This window comes from Telmatherina bonti, assembly GCF_933228915.1.
Source record: "Telmatherina bonti genome assembly, chromosome: 9".
Classification (NCBI taxonomy): domain Eukaryota; kingdom Metazoa; phylum Chordata; class Actinopteri; order Atheriniformes; family Telmatherinidae; genus Telmatherina; species Telmatherina bonti.
Genome location: NC_136627.1, coordinates 39,298,096 through 39,317,477, shown reverse-complemented (window position 1 = coordinate 39,317,477; position 19,382 = coordinate 39,298,096). Strand labels below are relative to the sequence as shown.

Genomic DNA, 19,382 nt, shown 5'->3' with positions numbered 1-19,382 from the left:
TTCTGGACCAGTACGAACTAAACAGGGTCTAAACCAGCATCTTCTGGACCAGTACGAACTAAACAGGGTCTAAACCAGCATCTTCTGGACCAGTACGAACTAAACAGGGTCTAAACCAGCATCTTCTGGACCAGTACGAACTAAACAGGGTCTAAACCAGCATCTTCTGGACCAGTACGAACTAAACAGGGTCTAAACCAGCATCTTCTGGACCAGTACGAACTAAACAGGGTCTAAACCAGCATCTTCTGGACCAGTACGAACTAAACAGGGTCTAAACCAGCATCTTCTGGACCAGTACGAACTAAACAGGGTCTAAACCAGCATCTTCTGGACCAGTACGAACTAAACAGGGTCTAAACCAGCATCTTCTGGACCAGTACGAACTAAACAGGGTCTAAACCAGCATCTTCTGGACCAGTACGAACTAAACAGGGTCTAAACCAGCATCTTCTGGACCAGTACGAACTAAACAGGGTCTAAACCAGCATCTTCTGGACCAGTACGAACTAAACAGGGTCTAAACCAGCATCTTCTGGACCAGTACGAACTAAACAGGGTCTAAACCAGCATCTTCTGGACCAGTACGAACTAAACAGGGTCTAAACCAGCATCTTCTGGACCAGTACGAACTAAACAGGGTCTAAACCAGCATCTTCTGGACCAGTACGAACTAAACAGGGTCTAAACCAGCATCTTCTGACCAGTACGAACTAAACAGGGTCTAAACCAGCATCTTCTGGACCAGTACGAACTAAACAGGGGTCTAAACCAGCATCTTCTGGACCAGTACGAACTAAACAGGGTCTAAACCAGCATCTTCTGGACCAGTACGAACTAAACAGGGTCTAAACCAGCATCTTCTGGACCAGTACGAACTAAACAGGGTCTAAACCAGCATCTTCTGGACCAGTACGAACTAAACAGGGTCTAAACCAGCATCTTCTGGACCAGTACGAACTAAACAGGGTCTAAACCAGCATCTTCTGGACCAGTACGAACTAAACAGGGTCCTAAACCAGCATCTTCTGGACCAGTACGAACTAAACAGGGTCTAAACCAGCATCTTCTGGACCAGTACGAACTAAACAGGGTCTAAACCAGCATCTTCTGGACCAGTACGAACTAAACAGGGTCTAAACCAGCATCTTCTGGACCAGTACGAACTAAACAGGGTCTAAACCAGCATCTTCTGGACCAGTACGAACTAAACAGGGTCTAAACCAGCATCTTCTGGACCAGTACGAACTAAACAGGGTCTAAACCAGCATCTTCTGGACCAGTACGAACTAAACAGGGTCTAAACCAGCATCTTCTGGACCAGTACGAACTAAACAGGGTCTAAACCAGCATCTTCTGGACCAGTACGAACTAAACAGGGTCTAAACCAGCATCTTCTCGACCAGTACGAACTAAACAGGGTCTAAACCAGCATCTTCTGGACCAGTACGAACTAAACAGGGTCTAAACCAGCATCTTCTGGACCAGTACGAACTAAACAGGGTCTAAACCAGCATCTTCTGGACCAGTACGAACTAAACAGGGTCTAAACCAGCATCTTCTGGACCAGTACGAACTAAACAGGGTCTAAACCAGCATCTTCTGGACCAGTACGAACTAAACAGGGTCTAAACCAGCATCTTCTGGACCAGTACGAACTAAACAGGGTCTAAACCAGCATCTTCTGGACCAGTACGAACTAAACAGGGTCTAAACCAGCATCTTCTGGACCAGTACGAACTAAACAGGGTCTAAACCAGCATCTTCTGGACCAGTACGAACTAAACAGGGTCTAAACCAGCATCTTCTGGACCAGTACGAACTAAACAGGGTCTAAACCAGCATCTTCTGGACCAGTACGAACTAAACAGGGTCTAAACCAGCATCTTCTGGACCAGTACGAACTAAACAGGGTCTAAACCAGCATCTTCTGGACCAGTACGAACTAAACAGGGTCTAAACCAGCATCTTCTGGACCAGTACGAACTAAACAGGGTCTAAACCAGCATCTTCTGGACCAGTACGAACTAAACAGGGTCTAAACCAGCATCTTCTGGACCAGTACGAACTAAACAGGGTCTAAACCAGCATCTTCTGGACCAGTACGAACTAAACAGGGTCTAAACCAGCATCTTCTGGACCAGTACGAACTAAACAGGGTCTAAACCAGCATCTTCTGGACCAGTACGAACTAAACAGGGTCTAAACCAGCATCTTCTGGACCAGTACGAACTAAACAGGGTCTAAACCAGCAATCTTCTGGACCAGTACGAACTAAACAGGGTCTAAACCAGCATCTTCTGGACCAGTACGAACTAAACAGGGTCTAAACCAGCATCTTCTGGACCAGTACGAACTAAACAGGGTCTAAACCAGCATCTTCTGGACCAGTACGAACTAAACAGGGTCTAAACCAGCATCTTCTGGACCAGTACGAACCTAAACAGGGTCTAAACCAGCATCTTCTGGACCAGTACGAACTAAACAGGGTCTAAACCAGCATCTTCTGGACCAGTACGAACTAAACAGGGTCTAAACCAGCATCTTCTGGACCAGTACGAACTAAACAGGGTCTAAACCAGCATCTTCTGGACCAGTACGAACTAAACAGGGTCTAAACCAGCATCTTCTGGACCAGTACGAACTAAACAGGGTCTAAACCAGCATCTTCTGGACCAGTACGAACTAAACAGGGTCTAAACCAGCATCTTCTGGACCAGTACGAACTAAACAGGGTCTAAACCAGCATCTTCTGGACCAGTACGAACTAAACAGGGTCTAAACCAGCATCTTCTGGACCAGTACGAACTAAACAGGGTCTAAACCAGCATCTTCTGGACCAGTACGAACTAAACAGGGTCTAAACCAGCATCTTCTGGACCAGTACGAACTAAACAGGGTCTAAACCAGCATCTTCTGACCAGTACGAACTAAACAGGGTCTAAACCAGCATCTTCTGGACCAGTACGAACTAAACAGGGTCTAAACCAGCATCTTCTGGACCAGTACGAACTAACAGGGTCTAAACCAGCATCTTCTGGACCAGTACGAACTAAACAGGGTCTAAACCAGCATCTTCTGGACCAGTACGAACTAAACAGGGTCTAAACCAGCATCTTCTGGACCAGTACGAACTAAACAGGGTCTAAACCAGCATCTTCTGGACCAGTACGAACTAAACAGGGTCTAAACCAGCATCTTCTGGACCAGTACGAACTAAACAGGGTCTAAACCAGCATCTTCTGGACCAGTACGAACTAAACAGGGTCTAAACCAGCATCTCTGGACCAGTACGAACTAAACAGGGTCTAAACCAGCATCTTCTGGACCAGTACGAACTAAACAGGGTCTAAACCAGCATCTTCTGGACCAGTACGAACTAAACAGGGTCTAAACCAGCATCTTCTGGACCAGTACGAACTAAACAGGGTCTAAACCAGCATCTTCTGGACCAGTACGAACTAAACAGGGTCTAAACCAGCATCTTCTGGACCAGTACGAACTAAACAGGGTCTAAACCAGCATCTTCTGGACCAGTACGAACTAAACAGGGTCTAAACCAGCATCTTCTGGACCAGTACGAACTAAACAGGGTCTAAACCAGCATCTTCTGGACCAGTACGAACTAAACAGGGTCTAAACCAGCATCTTCTGGACCAGTACGAACTAAACAGGGTCTAAACCAGCTATCTTCTGGACCAGTACGAACTAAACAGGGTCTAAACCAGCATCTTCTGGACCAGTACGAACTAAACAGGGTCTAAACCAGCATCTTCTGACCAGTACGAACTAAACAGGGTCTAAACCAGCATCTTCTGGACCAGTACGAACTAAACAGGGTCTAAACCAGTCATCTTCTGGACCAGTACGAACTAAACAGGGTCTAAACCAGCATCTTCTGGACCAGTACGAACTAAACAGGGTCTAAACCAGCATCTTCTGGACCAGTACGAACTAAACAGGGTCTAAACCAGCATCTTCTGGACCAGTACGAACTAAACAGGGTCTAAACCAGCATCTTCTGGACCAGTACGAACTAAACAGGGTCTAAACCAGCATCTTCTGGACCAGTACGAACTAAACAGGGTCTAAACCAGCATCTTCTCGACCAGTACGAACTAAACAGGGTCTAAACCAGCATCTTCTGGACCAGTACGAACTAAACAGGGTCTAAACCAGCATCTTCTGGACCAGTACGAACTAAACAGGGTCTAAACCAGCATCTTCTGGACCAGTACGAACTAAACAGGGTCTAAACCAGCATCTTCTCGACCAGTACGAACTAAACAGGGTCTAAACCAGCATCTTCTGGACCAGTACGAACTAAACAGGGTCTAAACCAGCATCTTCTCGACCAGTACGAACTAAACAGGGTCTAAACCAGCATCTTCTGGACCAGTACGAACTAAACAGGGTCTAAACCAGCATCTTCTCGGACCAGTACGAACTAAACAGGGTCTAAACCAGTCATCTTCTGGACCAGTACGAACTAAACAGGGTCTAAACCAGCATCTTCTGGACCAGTACGAACTAAACAGGGTCTAAACCAGCATCTTCTGGACCAGTACGAACTAAACAGGGTCTAAACCAGCATCTTCTCGACCAGTACGAACTAAACAGGGTCTAAACCAGCATCTTCTGGACCAGTACGAACTAAACAGGGTCTAAACCAGCATCTTCTGGACCAGTACGAACTAAACAGGGTCTAAACCAGCATCTTCTCGACCAGTACGAACTAAACAGGGTCTAAACCAGTATCTTCTGGACCAGTACGAACTAAACAGGGTCTAAACCAGCATCTTCTGGACCAGTACGAACTAAACAGGGTCTAAACCAGCATCTTCTGGACCAGTACGAACTAAACAGGGTCTAAACCAGCATCTTCTCGACCAGTACGAACTAAACAGGGTCTAAACCAGCATCTTCTGGACCAGTACGAACTAAACAGGGTCTAAACCAGCATCTTCTGGACCAGTACGAACTAAACAGGGTCTAAACCAGCATCTTCTGGACCAGTACGAACTAAACAGGGTCTAAACCAGCATCTTCTCGACCAGTACGAACTAAACAGGGTCTAAACCAGTATCTTCTGGACCAGTACGAACTAAACAGGGTCTAAACCAGCATCTTCTGGACCAGTACGAACTAAACAGGGTCTAAACCAGCATCTTCTCGACCAGTACGAACTAAACAGGGTCTAAACCAGCATCTTCTGGACCAGTACGAACTAAACAGGGTCTAAACCAGCATCTTCTCGACCAGTACGAACTAAACAGGGTCTAAACCAGTATCTTCTGGACCAGTACGAACTAAACAGGGTCTAAACCAGTATCTTCTGGACCAGTACGAACTAAACAGGGTCTAAACCAGTATCTTCTGGACCAGTACGAACTAAACAGGGTCTAAACCAGCATCTTCTGGACCAGTACGAACTAAACAGGGTCTAAACCAGCATCTTCTCGACCAGTACGAACTAAACAGGGTCTAAACCAGCATCTTCTCGACCAGTACGAACTAAACAGGGTCTAAACCAGCATCTTCTCGACCAGTACGAACTAAACAGGGTCTAAACCAGCATCTTCTGGACCAGTACGAACTAAACAGGGTCTAAACCAGCATCTTCTGGACCAGTACGAACTAAACAGGGTCTAAACCAGTATCTTCTGGACCAGTACGAACTAAACAGGGTCTAAACCAGCATCTTCTGGACCAGTACGAACTAAACAGGGTCTAAACCAGCATCTTCTGGACCAGTACGAACTAAACAGGGTCTAAACCAGCATCTTCTGGACCAGTACGAACTAAACAGGGTCTAAACCAGCATCTTCTGGACCAGTACGAACTAAACAGGGTCTAAACCAGCATCTTCTGGACCAGTACGAACTAAACAGGGTCTAAACAGCATCTTCTGGACCAGTACGAACTAAACAGGGTCTAAACCAGCATCTTCTGGACCAGTACGAACTAAACAGGGTCTAAACCAGCATCTTCTGGACCAGTACGAACTAAACAGGGTCTAAACCAGCATCTTCTGGACCAGTACGAACTAAACAGGGTCTAAACCAGCATCTTCTGGACCACTACGAACTAAACAGGGTCTAAACCAGCATCTTCTCGACCAGTACGAACTAAACAGGGTCTAAACCAGCATCTTCTGGACCAGTACGAACTAAACAGGGTCTAAACCAGCATCTCTCGACCACTACGAACTAAACAGGGTCTAAACCAGCATCTTCTCGACCAGTACGAACTAAACAGGGTCTAAACCAGCATCTTCTGGACCAGTACGAACTAAACAGGGTCTAAACCAGCATCTTCTGGACCACTACGAACTAAACAGGGTCTAAACCAGCATCTTCTGGACCACTACGAACTAAACAGGGTCTAAACCAGCATCTTCTGGACCACTACGAACTAAACAGGGTCTAAACCAGCATCTTCTGGACCAGTACGAACTAAACAGGGTCTAAACCAGCATCTTCTGGACCAGTACGAACTAAACAGGGTCTAAACCAGCATCTTCTGGACCAGTACGAACTAAACAGGGTCTAAACCAGCATCTTCTGGACCAGTACGAACTAAACAGGGTCTAAACCAGCATCTTCTGGACCAGTACGAACTAAACAGGGTCTAAACCAGCATCTTCTGGACCAGTACGAACTAAACAGGGTCTAAACCAGCATCTTCTGGACCAGTACGAACTAAACAGGGTCTAAACCAGCATCTTCTGGACCAGTACGAACTAAACAGGGTCTAAACCAGCATCTTCTGGACCAGTACGAACTAAACAGGGTCTAAACCAGCATCTTCTCGACCAGTACGAACTAAACAGGGTCTAAACCAGCATCTTCTCGACCAGTACGAACTAAACAGGGGTCTAAACCAGCATCTTCTGGACCAGTACGAACTAAACAGGGTCTAAACCAGCATCTTCTGGACCAGTACGAACTAAACAGGGTCTAAACCAGCATCTTCTGGACCAGTACGAACTAAACAGGGTCTAAACCAGCATCTTCTGGACCAGTACGAACTAAACAGGGTCTAAACCAGCATCTTCTGGACCAGTACGAACTAAACAGGGTCTAAACCAGCATCTTCTCGACCAGTACGAACTAAACAGGGTCTAAACCAGCATCTTCTCGACCAGTACGAACTAAACAGGGTCTAAACCAGCATCTTCTCGACCAGTACGAACTAAACAGGGTCTAAACCAGCATCTTCTCGACCAGTACGAAGTAAACAGGGTCTAAACCAGCATCTTCTGGACCAGTACGAACTAAACAGGGTCTAAACCAGCATCTTCTGGACCAGTACGAACTAAACAGGGTCTAAACCAGCATCTTCTGGACCAGTACGAACTAAACAGGGTCTAAACCAGCATCTTCTGGACCAGTACGAACTAAACAGGGTCTAAACCAGCATCTTCTGGACCAGTACGAACTAAACAGGGTCTAAACCAGCATCTTCTGGACCAGTACGAACTAAACAGGGTCTAAACCAGCATCTTCTGGACCAGTACGAACTAAACAGGGTCTAAACCAGCATCTTCTGGACCAGTACGAACTAAACAGGGTCTAAACCAGCATCTTCTGGACCAGTACGAACTAAACAGGGTCTAAACCAGCATCTTCTGGACCAGTACGAACTAAACAGGGTCTAAACCAGTATCTTCTGGACCAGTACGAACTAAACAGGGTCTAAACCAGCATCTTCTGGACCAGTACGAACTAAACAGGGTCTAAACCAGCATCTTCTGGACCAGTACGAACTAAACAGGGTCTAAACCAGCATCTTCTGGACCAGTACGAACTAAACAGGGTCTAAACCAGTATCTTCTGGACCAGTACGAACTAAACAGGGTCTAAACCAGCATCTTCTGGACCAGTACGAACTAAACAGGGTCTAAACCAGCATCTTCTGGACCAGTACGAACTAAACAGGGTCTAAACCAGCATCTTCTGGACCAGTACGAACTAAACAGGGTCTAAACCAGCATCTTCTGGACCAGTACGAACTAAACAGGGTCTAAACCAGTATCTTCTGGACCAGTACGAACTAAACAGGGTCTAAACCAGCATCTTCTGGACCAGTACGAACTAAACAGGGTCTAAACCAGCATCTTCTGGACCAGTACGAACTAAACAGGGTCTAAACCAGCATCTTCTGGACCAGTACGAACTAAACAGGGTCTAAACCAGCATCTTCTGGACCACTACGAACTAAACAGGGTCTAAACCAGCATCTTCTGGACCAGTACGAACTAAACAGGGTCTAAACCAGCATCTTCTGGACCAGTACGAACTAAACAGGGTCTAAACCAGTATCTTCTGGACCAGTACGAACTAAACAGGGTCTAAACCAGCATCTTCTGGACCAGCACGAACTAAACAGGGTCTAAACCAGCATCTTCTGGACCAGCACGAACTAAACAGGGTCTAAACCAGCATCTTCTGGACCAGTACGAACTAAACAGGGTCTAAACCAGCATCTTCTGGACCAGTACGAACTAAACAGGGTCTAAACCAGCATCTTCTGGACCAGTACGAACTAAACAGGGTCTAAACCAGCATCTTCTGGACCAGTACGAACTAAACAGGGTCTAAACCAGCATCTTCTGGACCAGTACGAACTAAACAGGGTCTAAACCAGCATCTTCTGGACCAGTACGAACTAAACAGGGTCTAAACCAGCATCTTCTGGACCAGTACGAACTAAACAGGGTCTAAACCAGCATCTTCTGGACCAGTACGAACTAAACAGGGTCTAAACCAGCATCTTCTGGACCAGTACGAACTAAACAGGGTCTAAACCAGCATCTTCTGGACCAGTACGAACTAAACAGGGTCTAAACCAGCATCTTCTGGACCAGTACGAACTAAACAGGGTCTAAACCAGCATCTTCTGGACCAGTACGAACTAAACAGGGTCTAAACCAGTATCTTCTGGACCAGTACGAACTAAACAGGGTCTAAACCAGTATCTTCTGGACCACTACGAACTAAACAGGGTCTAAACCAGTATCTTCTGGACCAGTACGAACTAAACAGGGTCTAAACCAGCATCTTCTGGACCAGTACGAACTAAACAGGGTCTAAACCAGCATCTTCTGGACCAGTACGAACTAAACAGGGTCTAAACCAGCATCTTCTGGACCAGTACGAACTAAACAGGGTCTAAACCAGCATCTTCTGGACCAGTACGAACTAAACAGGGTCTAAACCAGCATCTTCTGGACCAGTACGAACTAAACAGGGTCTAAACCAGCATCTTCTGGACCAGTACGAACTAAACAGGGTCTAAACCAGCATCTTCTGGACCAGTACGAACTAAACAGGGTCTAAACCAGCATCTTCTGGACCAGTACGAACTAAACAGGGTCTAAACCAGCATCTTCTGGACCAGTACGAACTAAACAGGGTCTAAACCAGCATCTTCTGGACCAGTACGAACTAAACAGGGTCTAAACCAGCATCTTCTGGACCAGTACGAACTAAACAGGGTCTAAACCAGCATCTTCTGGACCAGTACGAACTAAACAGGGTCTAAACCAGCATCTTCTGGACCAGTACGAACTAAACAGGGTCTAAACCAGCATCTTCTGGACCAGTACGAACTAAACAGGGTCTAAACCAGCATCTTCTGGACCAGTACGAACTAAACAGGGTCTAAACCAGCATCTTCTGGACCAGTACGAACTAAACAGGGTCTAAACCAGCATCTTCTGGACCAGTACGAACTAAACAGGGTGTAACACGCCGACAGTTTTCCAGCCGGCTTCAGATGAATTCACATTTTAACCGTCTCTTAGAAAACCTGACTAAAATCGTCGAGTCGTTCCTGTTGACGCGTCTCCAACCACCTGTATGAGTTTTGTGTGAGTTTGCAGAAGACTGGTGTCATGCCATCGGTCAGCAGATCTCCGCCCTCCGTGCAGAACGCTAGCGTACATCGGCTCCTGTTCTGAGAGGGAACCAGACTCATTTAGATAAGCTGTGGTCTCCCTCCCTGAACTGCACATAGACCCGATCGGCGCGGCCGTTGTGGTCTGGCGTCCCCGTTTCTCTGCAACGTCCGCTCTTTGGGACAGAACTAACACGGAAGAGTGTCTGAACATTTCAGCCTCAGAAATAGCAGAACGATTGAGATGTGTCTATCACTGCTGTCATGTTTTCATTGTTTTTACTTCTTTAAAAATTAATAAATTATGATTTAGCGTATGATTTAGATTGTAAAAATGATGTTAAATAATCAGGATTTTTTTAAAATGTTGTCATGCTTCGGCATTTAACAACAAAACAAATTAAAATGAAAACAAATAAATGAAATAAACAGATTTATAAATTCTTGAGAATTGTCCAATCAGCTTGCAGAAAGACGAGGGAGCCGGCGTGTGATTGGAGGACGGAGCTGTCCGTCATCTTCTGATCCACTATCTGCCAGGAAGGGAAGGGGGCTGCGTGGGATGAGCTGTTGCTAGGTAACTGAGGCAGACAGAGTCGCCTTGGAAACAGTTAGCAGGGTAAGGACAGATGATGATGATGATGATGATGAAGAGGCACACCTGCTGTCCCAGACCCGGATCTTACAGTCGAAGTGACCGCTGATGACTGAGTTCTCCGAGCAGACCACGTCGCTGCAGAACGACGACGCCGACACCTGCTGCACACCTGCAATGACACACACACCTGATACACGCACACCTGGAGCAGCTCAGCCAATCAGCAGACAGGACGGACGTCCACTCACAAGCGGCCCGGTTCAGGTCCCAGAACCGGACGGTCCGGTCGGCACTTCCAGTCACCACCTGGTGGGGATGCCAGATGAACCGGGCCGCCGTCACCTTCCTGCTGTGTCCTGTCAGCGTCACCTGACACCCACACACACACACACAAACACACACAGGATGTGAGGTTCTGAAAGCAGTAAAAGTTCAGACCAGCAGCCTGGTTGGACCTCCAGTATCTGGACCTCCAGGATCTGGACCAGCGGAAAGACCAAACTGGTCATCCAACCAGTAATCCAGCCAGGTTTCACATCAAGATCAAAGCATGCTCACATAAAGGGGCGGGGCTTGATTCTTTTCTTTTTTGATAAAAAAGCTCGATCAGCTGTTTTATCAAAACAATCCGTTTTACCTGCAGCAGTAAAAACACGGAAGCAGCAACTCCGCTTCCTGCTTTCTCCGTGTTAACCACGCCCACCTCACATGTCTGACCAATCACACAATACTTCTCGCAGCCCCGCAAGAAAAAAGTTCTGCAACCCGGTGTGTCAAGAACTGTCCTCAAACACGTCCGCGAGAACAAAATGACGTCATTTTCTTCTCGGAGCCTCGAGAACAAGAAAAAAAAAAGTTCTGTCTTCTCGTGGAGGATGTGACAGGCTTAACCGTAGCAACAGGCATGTGATGCTGGCGGAACATGGCAGACTGTTAACTGTAGTAATCAGACTACTCCGTCGCGCCGACAGTAATCAGACTACTCCGTCGCGCCGACAGTAATCAGACTACTCCGTCGCGCCGACAGTAATCAGACTACTCCGTCGCGCCGACAGTAATCAGACTACTCCGACGCGCCGACAGTAATCAGACTACTCCGTCGCGCCGACAGTAATCAGACTACTCCGTCGCGCCGACAGTAATCAGACTACTCCGTCGCGCCGACAGTAATCAGACTACTCCGACGCGCCGACAGTAATCAGACTACTCCGTCGCGCCGACAGTAATCAGACTACTCCGTCGCGCCGACAGTAATCAGACTACTCCGACGCGCCGACAGTAATCAGACTACTCCGTCGCGCCGACAGTAATCAGACTACTCCGACGCGCCGACAGTAATCAGACTACTCCGTCGCGCCGACAGTAATCAGACTACTCCGTCGCGCCGACAGTAATCAGACTACTCCGTCGCGCCGACAGTAATCAGACTACTCCGTCGCGCCGACAGTAATCAGACTACTCCGTCGCGCCGACAGTAATCAGACTACTCCGTCGCGCCGACAGTAATCAGACTACTCCGACGCGCCGACAGTAATCAGACTACTCCGACGCGCCGACAGTAATCAGACTACTCCGACGCGCCGACAGTAATCAGACTACTCCGTCGCGCCGACAGTAATCAGACTACTCCGACGCGCCGACAGTAATCAGACTACTCCGACGCGTCGACAGTAATCAGACTACTCCGACGCGTCGACAGTAATCAGACTACTCCGACGCGCCGACAGTAATCAGACTACTCCGACGCGCCGACAGTAATCAGACTACTCCGACGCACCGACAGTAATCAGACTACTCCGACGCACCGACAGTAATCAGACTACTCCGACGCACCGACAGTAATCAGACTACTCCGTCGCGCTGACAGTAATCCAACTACTTAGTTCCAGCCCAGATGTTTTAGGCACAACTTCCTGTTTCTTCCTCGCATCACGTTTTCTCCACGGAGACATGAAGCGGCGTTTTGCAATACAACGTCCGTTACCTTGGGAACAGAGTCATCCAGCCGCCACAACATGGCCGATTTGTCGTACGAGGCGGCGAGGACCCTCTGACCCTGAGGACAGAAACGGGAACATGTATGAGACCGGTTCTGGGTCAGGTCCAACTGGGTCCAGCTTTTCAGGTCAGGTCGGGTCCAGTCGGGTCCAGTCAGGTCAGGTCTGGTCGGGTCCAGTCGGGTCAGGTCCAGTCGGATAGGGTCCAGTAAGGTCAGGTCCGGTCGGGTCCAGTCGGGTCAGGTCCGGTCGGGACAGGTCCGGTTGGGTCCAGTCGAGTCAGGTCCAGTCGGAAAGGGTCCAGTCAGGTCAGGTCAGGTCCGGTCGGGTCCAGTCAGGTCAGGTCTGGTCGGGTCCAGTCGGGTCAGGTCCAGTCGGATAGGGTCCAGTAAGGTCAGGTCAAGTCGGGTCAGGTCCGGTCGGGACAGGTCCGGTTGGGTCCAGTCGAGTCAGGTCCAGTCGGATAGGGTCCAGTCAGGTCAGGTCTGGTCGGGTCCAGTCGGGTCAGGTCCAGTCGGATAGGGTCCAGTAAGGTCAGGTCCGGTCGGGACAGGTCCGGTTGGGTCCAGTCGAGTCAGGTCCAGTCGGATAGGGTCCAGTCAGGTCAGGTCCGGTCGGGTCCAGTCGGGTCAGGTCCGGTTGGGACAGGTCCGGTCGGGTCCGGTCGGATAGGGTCCAGTCAGGTCAAGTCCGGTCGGGTCCAGTTGGGTCAGGTCCAGTCAGGACGGGTTGGGTCCGGCGGGTCCAGTCGGGTCAGGTCCGGTCGGATAGGGTCCAGTCAGGTCGGGTCCGGTCGGGTCTGGTCCGGTCGGATAGGGTCCAGTCAGGTCAAGTCCGGTCGGGTCCAGTCGGGTCAGGTCCAGTCAAGACGGGTTGGGTCCGGCGGGTCCAGTCGGGTCCGGTCCGGTTGGATAGGGTCCAGTCAGGTCGGGTCCGGTCGGGTCCGGTCCGGTCGGATAGGGTCCAGTCAGGTCAAGTCCGGTCGGGTCCAGTCGGGTCAGGTCCAGTCAGGACGGGTTGGGTCCGGCGGGTCCAGTCGGGTCGGGTCCGGTCGGATAGGGCCCAGTCAGGTCGGGTCCGGTCGGGTCAGGTCCAGTCGGATAGGGTCCAGTCAGGTCAGGTCCGGTCGGGTCCGGTCGGGTCAGGTCCGGTCGGGTCCGGTCGGGTCGGATAGGGTCCAGTCAGGTCAGGTCCGGTCAGGTCCGGTCGGATAGGGTCCAGTCGGGTCAGGTCCGGTCCAGTCGAGGCAGGTCCGTTCGGGTCAGGTCTGGTCGGATAGGGTCCAGTCGGGTCTGGTCTGGTCGGATAGGGTCCAGTCGGGTCTGGTCTGGTCGGATAGGGTCCAGTCAGGTCGTGTCTGGTCGGGTCCAGTCGTGTCAGGTCCGGTCAGATAGGGTCCAGTCAGGTCGGGTCTGGTCGGGTCCAGTCAGGTCAGGTCCGGCGGGTTGGGTCCAGTCGGGTCGGTCCAATCGGGTCGGGTCGAGTCCGGTGGGTTGGGTCCGGTCGGGTCTGGTCCGGCGCGTCGGGTCGGGTCAGGTCGGGTTGGGTCCGGCGGGTCAGGTTGGGTCCGGCGGGTCGGGTCCAGTCGGGTCGGGTACGGCGGGTCGGGTCGGTCCAATTGGGTTGGGTCCGGTCGGGTCGGGTCAGTCCGGTCGGGTCAGGTCGGGTTGGGTCCGGCGGGTAGGGTCAGGTCGGGTCCGGCGGGTCGGGTCCAGTCGGATAGGGTCCAGTCAGGTCAGGTCCGGTCGGATAGGGTCCAGTCAGGTCAGGTCCGGTTGGGTCCGGTTGGGTCCGGTCGGGTCCGGTCGGGTCAGGTCCAGTCGGGACAGGACCGGTCGGGTCCAGTCGGGTCAGGTCCGGTCGGATAGGGTCCAGTCGGGTCAGGTCCAGTCGGGACAGGTCCGGTCGGATAGGGTCCAGTCGGGTCAGGTCCAGTCGGGACAGGTCCAGTCGGGACAGGTCCAGTCGGGTCAGGTCCGGTCGGGTGCAGTCGGGTCCAGTCCAGTCAGACAGGGTCCAGTTGGGTCGGGTCCAGTCGGGTCAGGTCCGGTCGGCTAGGGTCCAGTCGGGTCAGGTCCGGTCGGGTCCAGTCGGGTCAGGTCTGGTCGGATAGGGTCCAGTCAGGTCGGGTCTGGTCGGGTCCAGTCAGGTCGGGTCTGGTCGGGTGCAGTCGGGTCCGGTCTGGTCGGATAGGGTCCAGTCAGGTCGGGTCTGGTCGGGTCCAGTCAGATAGGGTCCAGTCGGGTCGGGTCCAGTCAGATAGGGTCCAGTCGGGTCGGGTCCAGTCGGGTCAGGTCCAGTCGGGTCGGGTCCGGTGCGTCGGGTCGGGTCAGGTCGGGTTGGGTCCGGCGGGTCAGGTCGGGTCCGGCGGGTCGGGTCCGGCGGGTCAGGTCGGGTCCGGCGGGTCGGGTCCGGCGGGTCAGGTCGGGTCCGGCGGGTCGGGTCCGGCAGGTCAGGTCGGGTCCGGCGGGTCGGGTCCAGTCGGATAGGGTCCAGTCAGGTCAGGTCCGGTCGGGTCAGGTCCGGTCGGATAGGGTCCAGTCAGGTCAGGTACGGTCGGATAGGGTCCAGTCAGGTCGGGTCAGGTCGGGTCCAGTCGTGTCAGGTCCAGTCGGGTCAGGTCCGGTCGGGTCGGGTCGGGTCCGGTCGGGTCCAGTCGGGTCAGGTCCAGTCGGGTCGGGTCCAGTCGGACAGGTCCAGTCGGGTCAGGTCCGGTCCAGTCGGGTCGGGTCCAGTCGGGTCGGGTCCAGTCGGGTCTGGTCTGGTCGGATAGGGTCCGGTCGGGTCAGGTCCGGTCGGGTCGGGTCCAGTCGGGTCGGTCCAATCGGGTCGGGTCGAGTCCGGTGGGTTGGGTCCGGTCGGGTCTGGTCCGGCGCGTCGGGTCGGGTCAGGTCGGGTTGGGTCCGGCGGGTCGGGTCCAGTCGGGTCGGGTACGGCGGGTCGGGTCGGGTCGGTCCAATTGGGTTGGGTCCGGTCGGGTCAGGTTGGGTCCGGCGGGTCGGGTCCAGTCGGGTCGGGTACGGCGGGTCGGGTCGGGTCGGTCCAATTGGGTCGGGTCCAGTCGGGTCGGGTACGGCGGGTCGGGTCGGGTCGGTCCAATTGGGTTGGGTCCGGTCGGGTCAGGTTGGGTCCGGCGGGTCGGGTCCAGTCGGGTCGGGTACGGCGGGTCGGGTCGGGTCGGTCCAATTGGGTCGGGTCCAGTCGGGTCGGGTACGGCGGGTCGGGTCGGGTCGGTCCAATTGGGTTGGGTCCGGTCGGGTCGGGTCAGTCCGGTCAGGTCGGGTCCGGTGCGTGGGGTCGGGTCAGGTCAGGTCGGGTCCGGCGGGTCGGGTCAGGTCGGGTCCGGCGGGTCGGGTCCAGTCGGATAGGGTCCAGTCAGGTCAGGTCCCGTCAGGTCAGGTCCGGTCGGCTAGGGTCCAGTCAGGTCAGGTCCGGTTGGGTCCGGTCGGGTCAGGTCCAGTCGGGACAGGACCGGTCGGGTCCAGTCGGGTCAGGTCCGGTCGGATAGGGTCCAGTCGGGTCAGGTCCGGTCGGGTCCAGTCGGGTCAGGTCCAGTCCGGTCAGGTCCGGTCGGGTGCAGTCGGGTCCAGTCCAGTCAGACAGGGTCCAGTTGGGTCGGGTCCAGTCGGGTCAGGTCCGGTCGGGTCAGGTCCGGTCGGGTCCAGTCGGACAGGTCCAGTCGGGTCCAGTCGGGTCAGGTCCAGTCGGACAGGTCCAGTCGGGTCAGGTCCGGTCGGGTCGGGTCGGGTCCGGTCGGGTCCAGTCGGGTCAGGTCCAGTCGGGTCAGGTCCGGTCGGGTCAGGTCCGGTCGGGTCAGGTCCGGTCGGGTCGGGTCCGGTCGGGTCGGGTCCGGTCGGGTCGGGTCCAGTCGGGTCAGGTCCAGTCGGGACAGGTCCAGTCGGGTCAGGTCCGGTCGGGTCGGGTCCAGTCGGGTCAGGTCACGTCGGGTCGGATAGGATCCAGTCAGGTCGGGTCCAGTCGGACAGGTCCAGTCGGGTCAGGTCCGGTCGTGTCCAGTCGGGTCAGGTCCAGTCGGGTCAGGTCCGGTCGTGTCCAGTCCGGTCGTGTCCAGTCGGGTCAGGTCCAGTCGGGTCAGGTCCGGTCAGGTCCGGTCGGGTCGGGTCCAGTCGGGTCAGGTCCGGTCGGGTCGGATAGGGTCCAGTCAGGTCGGGTCCAGTCGGACAGGTCCAGTCGGGTCAGGTCCGGTCGTGTCCAGTCGGGTCAGGTCCAGTCGGGTCAGGTCCGGTCGGGTGCAGTCGGGTCCGGTCCAGTCAGATAGGGTCCAGTCAGTTCGGGTCCAGTTGGGTCGGGTCAGGTCAGGTCGGGTCCGGTGGGTCCAGTCGGGTCAGGTCCGGTCGGGTGCAGTCGGGTCCGGTCCAGTCAGATAGGGTCCAGTCGGGTCGGGTCCAGTCGGGTCAGGTCCAGTCGGGTCGGGTCCGGTGCGTCGGGTCGGGTCAGGTCGGGTTGGGTCCGGCGGGTCAGGTCGGGTCCGGCGGGTCGGGTCAGGTCGGGTCCGGCTGTTCAGGTCGGGTCCGGCGGGTCGGGTCCAGTCGGATAGGGTCCAGTCAGGTCAGGTCCGGTCGGGTCAGGTCCGGTCGGATAGGGTCCAGTCAGGTCAGGTCCGGTCCGGTCGGATAGGGTCCAGTCAGGTCAGGTCCGGTCGGATAGGGTCCAGTCAGGTCAGGTACGGTCGGATAGGGTCCAGTCGGGTCAGGTCCGGTCGGATAGGGTCCAGTCGGGTCAGGTCCGGTCGGATAGGGTCCAGTCGGGTTCAGGTCCGGTCGGATAGGGTCCAGTCGGGTCAGGTCCGGTCGGATAGGGTCCAGTCGGGTCAGGTCCGGTCAGATAGGGTCCAGTCAGGTCAGGTACGGTCGGGTCCGGTCGGGTCAGGTCCAGTCGGGAAAGGACCGGTCGGGTCCAGTGTGGTCAGGTCGGGTCGGATAGGGTCCAGTCGGGTCAGGTCCGGTCGGGTCCAGTCGGGTCAGGTCCGGTCGGGTCCAGTCGGGTCAGGTCCAGTCGGGACAGGACCGGTCGGGTCCAGTGGGGTCAGGTCCGGTCGGATAGGGTCCAGTCAGGTCAGGTACGGTCGGGTCAGGTCCAGTCGGGACAGGACCGGTCGGGTCAGGTCCAGTCGGGACAGGTCCGGTCGGATAGGGTCCAGTCGGGTCAGGTCCGGTCGGGTCAGGTCCAGTCGGGACAGGTCCAGTCGGACAGGCCCAGTCGGGTCAGGTCCGGTCGGGTGCAGTCGGGTCCGGTCCAGTCAGACAGGGTCCAGTTGGGTCGGGTCCAGTCGGGTCAGGTCCGGTCGGATAGGGTCCAGTCGGGTCCGGTCCAGTCGGGACAGGTCCAGTCGGACAGGTCCGGTCGGGTCCAGTCGGATAGGGTCCAGTCAGGTCAGGTCTGGTCGGGTCCAGTCGGGTCAGGTCCGGTCGGATAGGGTCCAGTCGGGTCAGGTCCGGTCGGGTCCAGTCGGGTCAGGTCCGGTCGGGTGCAGTCGGGACAGGTCCAGTCGGACAGGCCCAGTCGGGTCAGGTCCGGTCGGGTGCAGTCGGGTCGGGTCCAGTCAGACAGGGTCCAGTTGGGTCGGGTCCAGTCGGGTCAGGTCCGGTCGGATAGGGTCCAGTCGGGTCAGGTCCGGTCGGGTCCAGTCGGGTCGGGTCCGGTGCGTCGGGTCGGGTCAGGTCGGGTTGGGTCCGCCGGGTCGGGTCCAGTCGGATAGGGTCCAGTCAGGTCAGGTCCCGTCGGGTCAGGTCCGGTCGGATAGGGTCCAGTCGGGTCAGGTCCGGTCGGATAGGGTCCAGTCGGGTCAGGTCCGGTCGGATAGGGTCCAGTCGGGTCAGGTCCGGTCGGATAGGGTCCAGTCAGGTCAGGTCCGGTTGGGTCCGGTCGGGTCCAGTCGGGACAGGTCCGGTTGGGTCCGGTCGGGTCCAGTCGGGACAGGTCCGGTCGGGTCCAGTCGGGTCAGGTCCGGTCGGGTCAGGTCCGGTCGGATAGGGTCCAGTCAGGTCAGGTCCGGTCGGATAGGGTCCAGTCAGGTCAGGTCCGGTCGGATAGGGTCCAGTCAGGTCAGGTCCGGTCGGGTCCGGTCGGGTCAGGTCCGGTCGGATAGGGTCCAGTCGGGTCAGGTCCGGTCGGATAGGGTCCAGTCAGGTCAGGTCCAGTCGGGACAGGACCGGTCGGGTCCAGTGGGGTCAGGTCGGGTCGGATAGGGTCCAGTCGGGTCAGGTCCGGTCGGGACAGGACCGGTCGGGTCCAGTGGGGTCAGGTCCGGTCGGATAGGGTCCAGTCAGGTCAGGTCCAGTCGGGACAGGACCGGTTGGGTCCAGTGGGGTCAGGTCTGGTCGGATAGGGTCCAGTCGGGTCAGGTCCGGTCGGGTCCAGTCGGGTCAGGTCCAGTCGGGACAGGTCCAGTCGGACAGGCCCAGTCGGGTCAGGTCCGGTCGGGTGCAGTCGGGTCCGGTCCAGTCAGACAGGGTCCAGTCGGGTCAGGTCCGGTCGGATAGGGTCCAGTCGGGTCCGGTCCAGTCGGGACAGGTCCAGTCGGACAGGTCCAGTCGGGACAGGTCCAGTCGGACAGGTCCAGTCGGGTCAGGTCCGGTCGGGTCCAGTCGGGTCAGGTCCAGTCGGGTCGGGTCCCGTGCGTCGGGTCGGGTCAGGTCGGGTTGGGTCCGGCGGGTCAGGTCCGGTCCGGCGGGTCGGGTCCAGTCGGATAGGGTCCAGTCAGGTCAGGTCCGGTCGGATAGGGTCCAGTCGGGTCAGGTCCGGTCGGATAGGGTCCAGTCGGGTCAGGTCCGGTCGGATAGGGTCCAGTCGGGTCAGGTCCGGTCGGATAGGGTCCAGTCGGGTCAGGTCCGGTCGGATAGGGTCCAGTCGGGTCAGGTCCGGTC

The 19,382-nt window shown here is 54.9% G+C and overlaps 2 protein-coding genes across 4 annotated transcripts in view; one reads left to right on the top strand and one right to left on the bottom strand.

The window, feature by feature from the left end:
* The window catches only part of LOC306760295 (segment polarity protein dishevelled homolog DVL-3-like), a gene marked incomplete at its 3' end in the record, with an annotated part of 31,535 nt that extends 21,110 nt beyond the window's left edge, over nucleotides 1–10,425 (top strand). The window contains exon 14 of the mRNA XM_079246095.1: nucleotides 10,364–10,425. Within this exon, the coding sequence (XP_079102221.1) occupies nucleotides 10,364–10,425 (62 nt within the window). The remainder of the gene's footprint in view (nucleotides 1–10,363) is intronic.
* The window catches only part of LOC306760751 (protein Atg16l2-like), a 60,805-nt gene continuing 51,676 nt past the window's right edge, over nucleotides 10,254–19,382 (bottom strand). For all 3 annotated transcript variants that reach the window (XM_079246731.1, XM_079246732.1, XM_079246733.1), the window contains exons 12-14: nucleotides 12,483–12,554; nucleotides 10,747–10,867; nucleotides 10,254–10,667 (exon numbers count right to left, since the gene is read on the bottom strand). In XM_079246731.1, coding sequence (XP_079102857.1) covers nucleotides 10,474–10,667; nucleotides 10,747–10,867; nucleotides 12,483–12,554 — 387 coding nt within the window. In that variant the 3' untranslated portion in view covers nucleotides 10,254–10,473. The remainder of the gene's footprint in view (nucleotides 10,668–10,746; nucleotides 10,868–12,482; nucleotides 12,555–19,382) is intronic.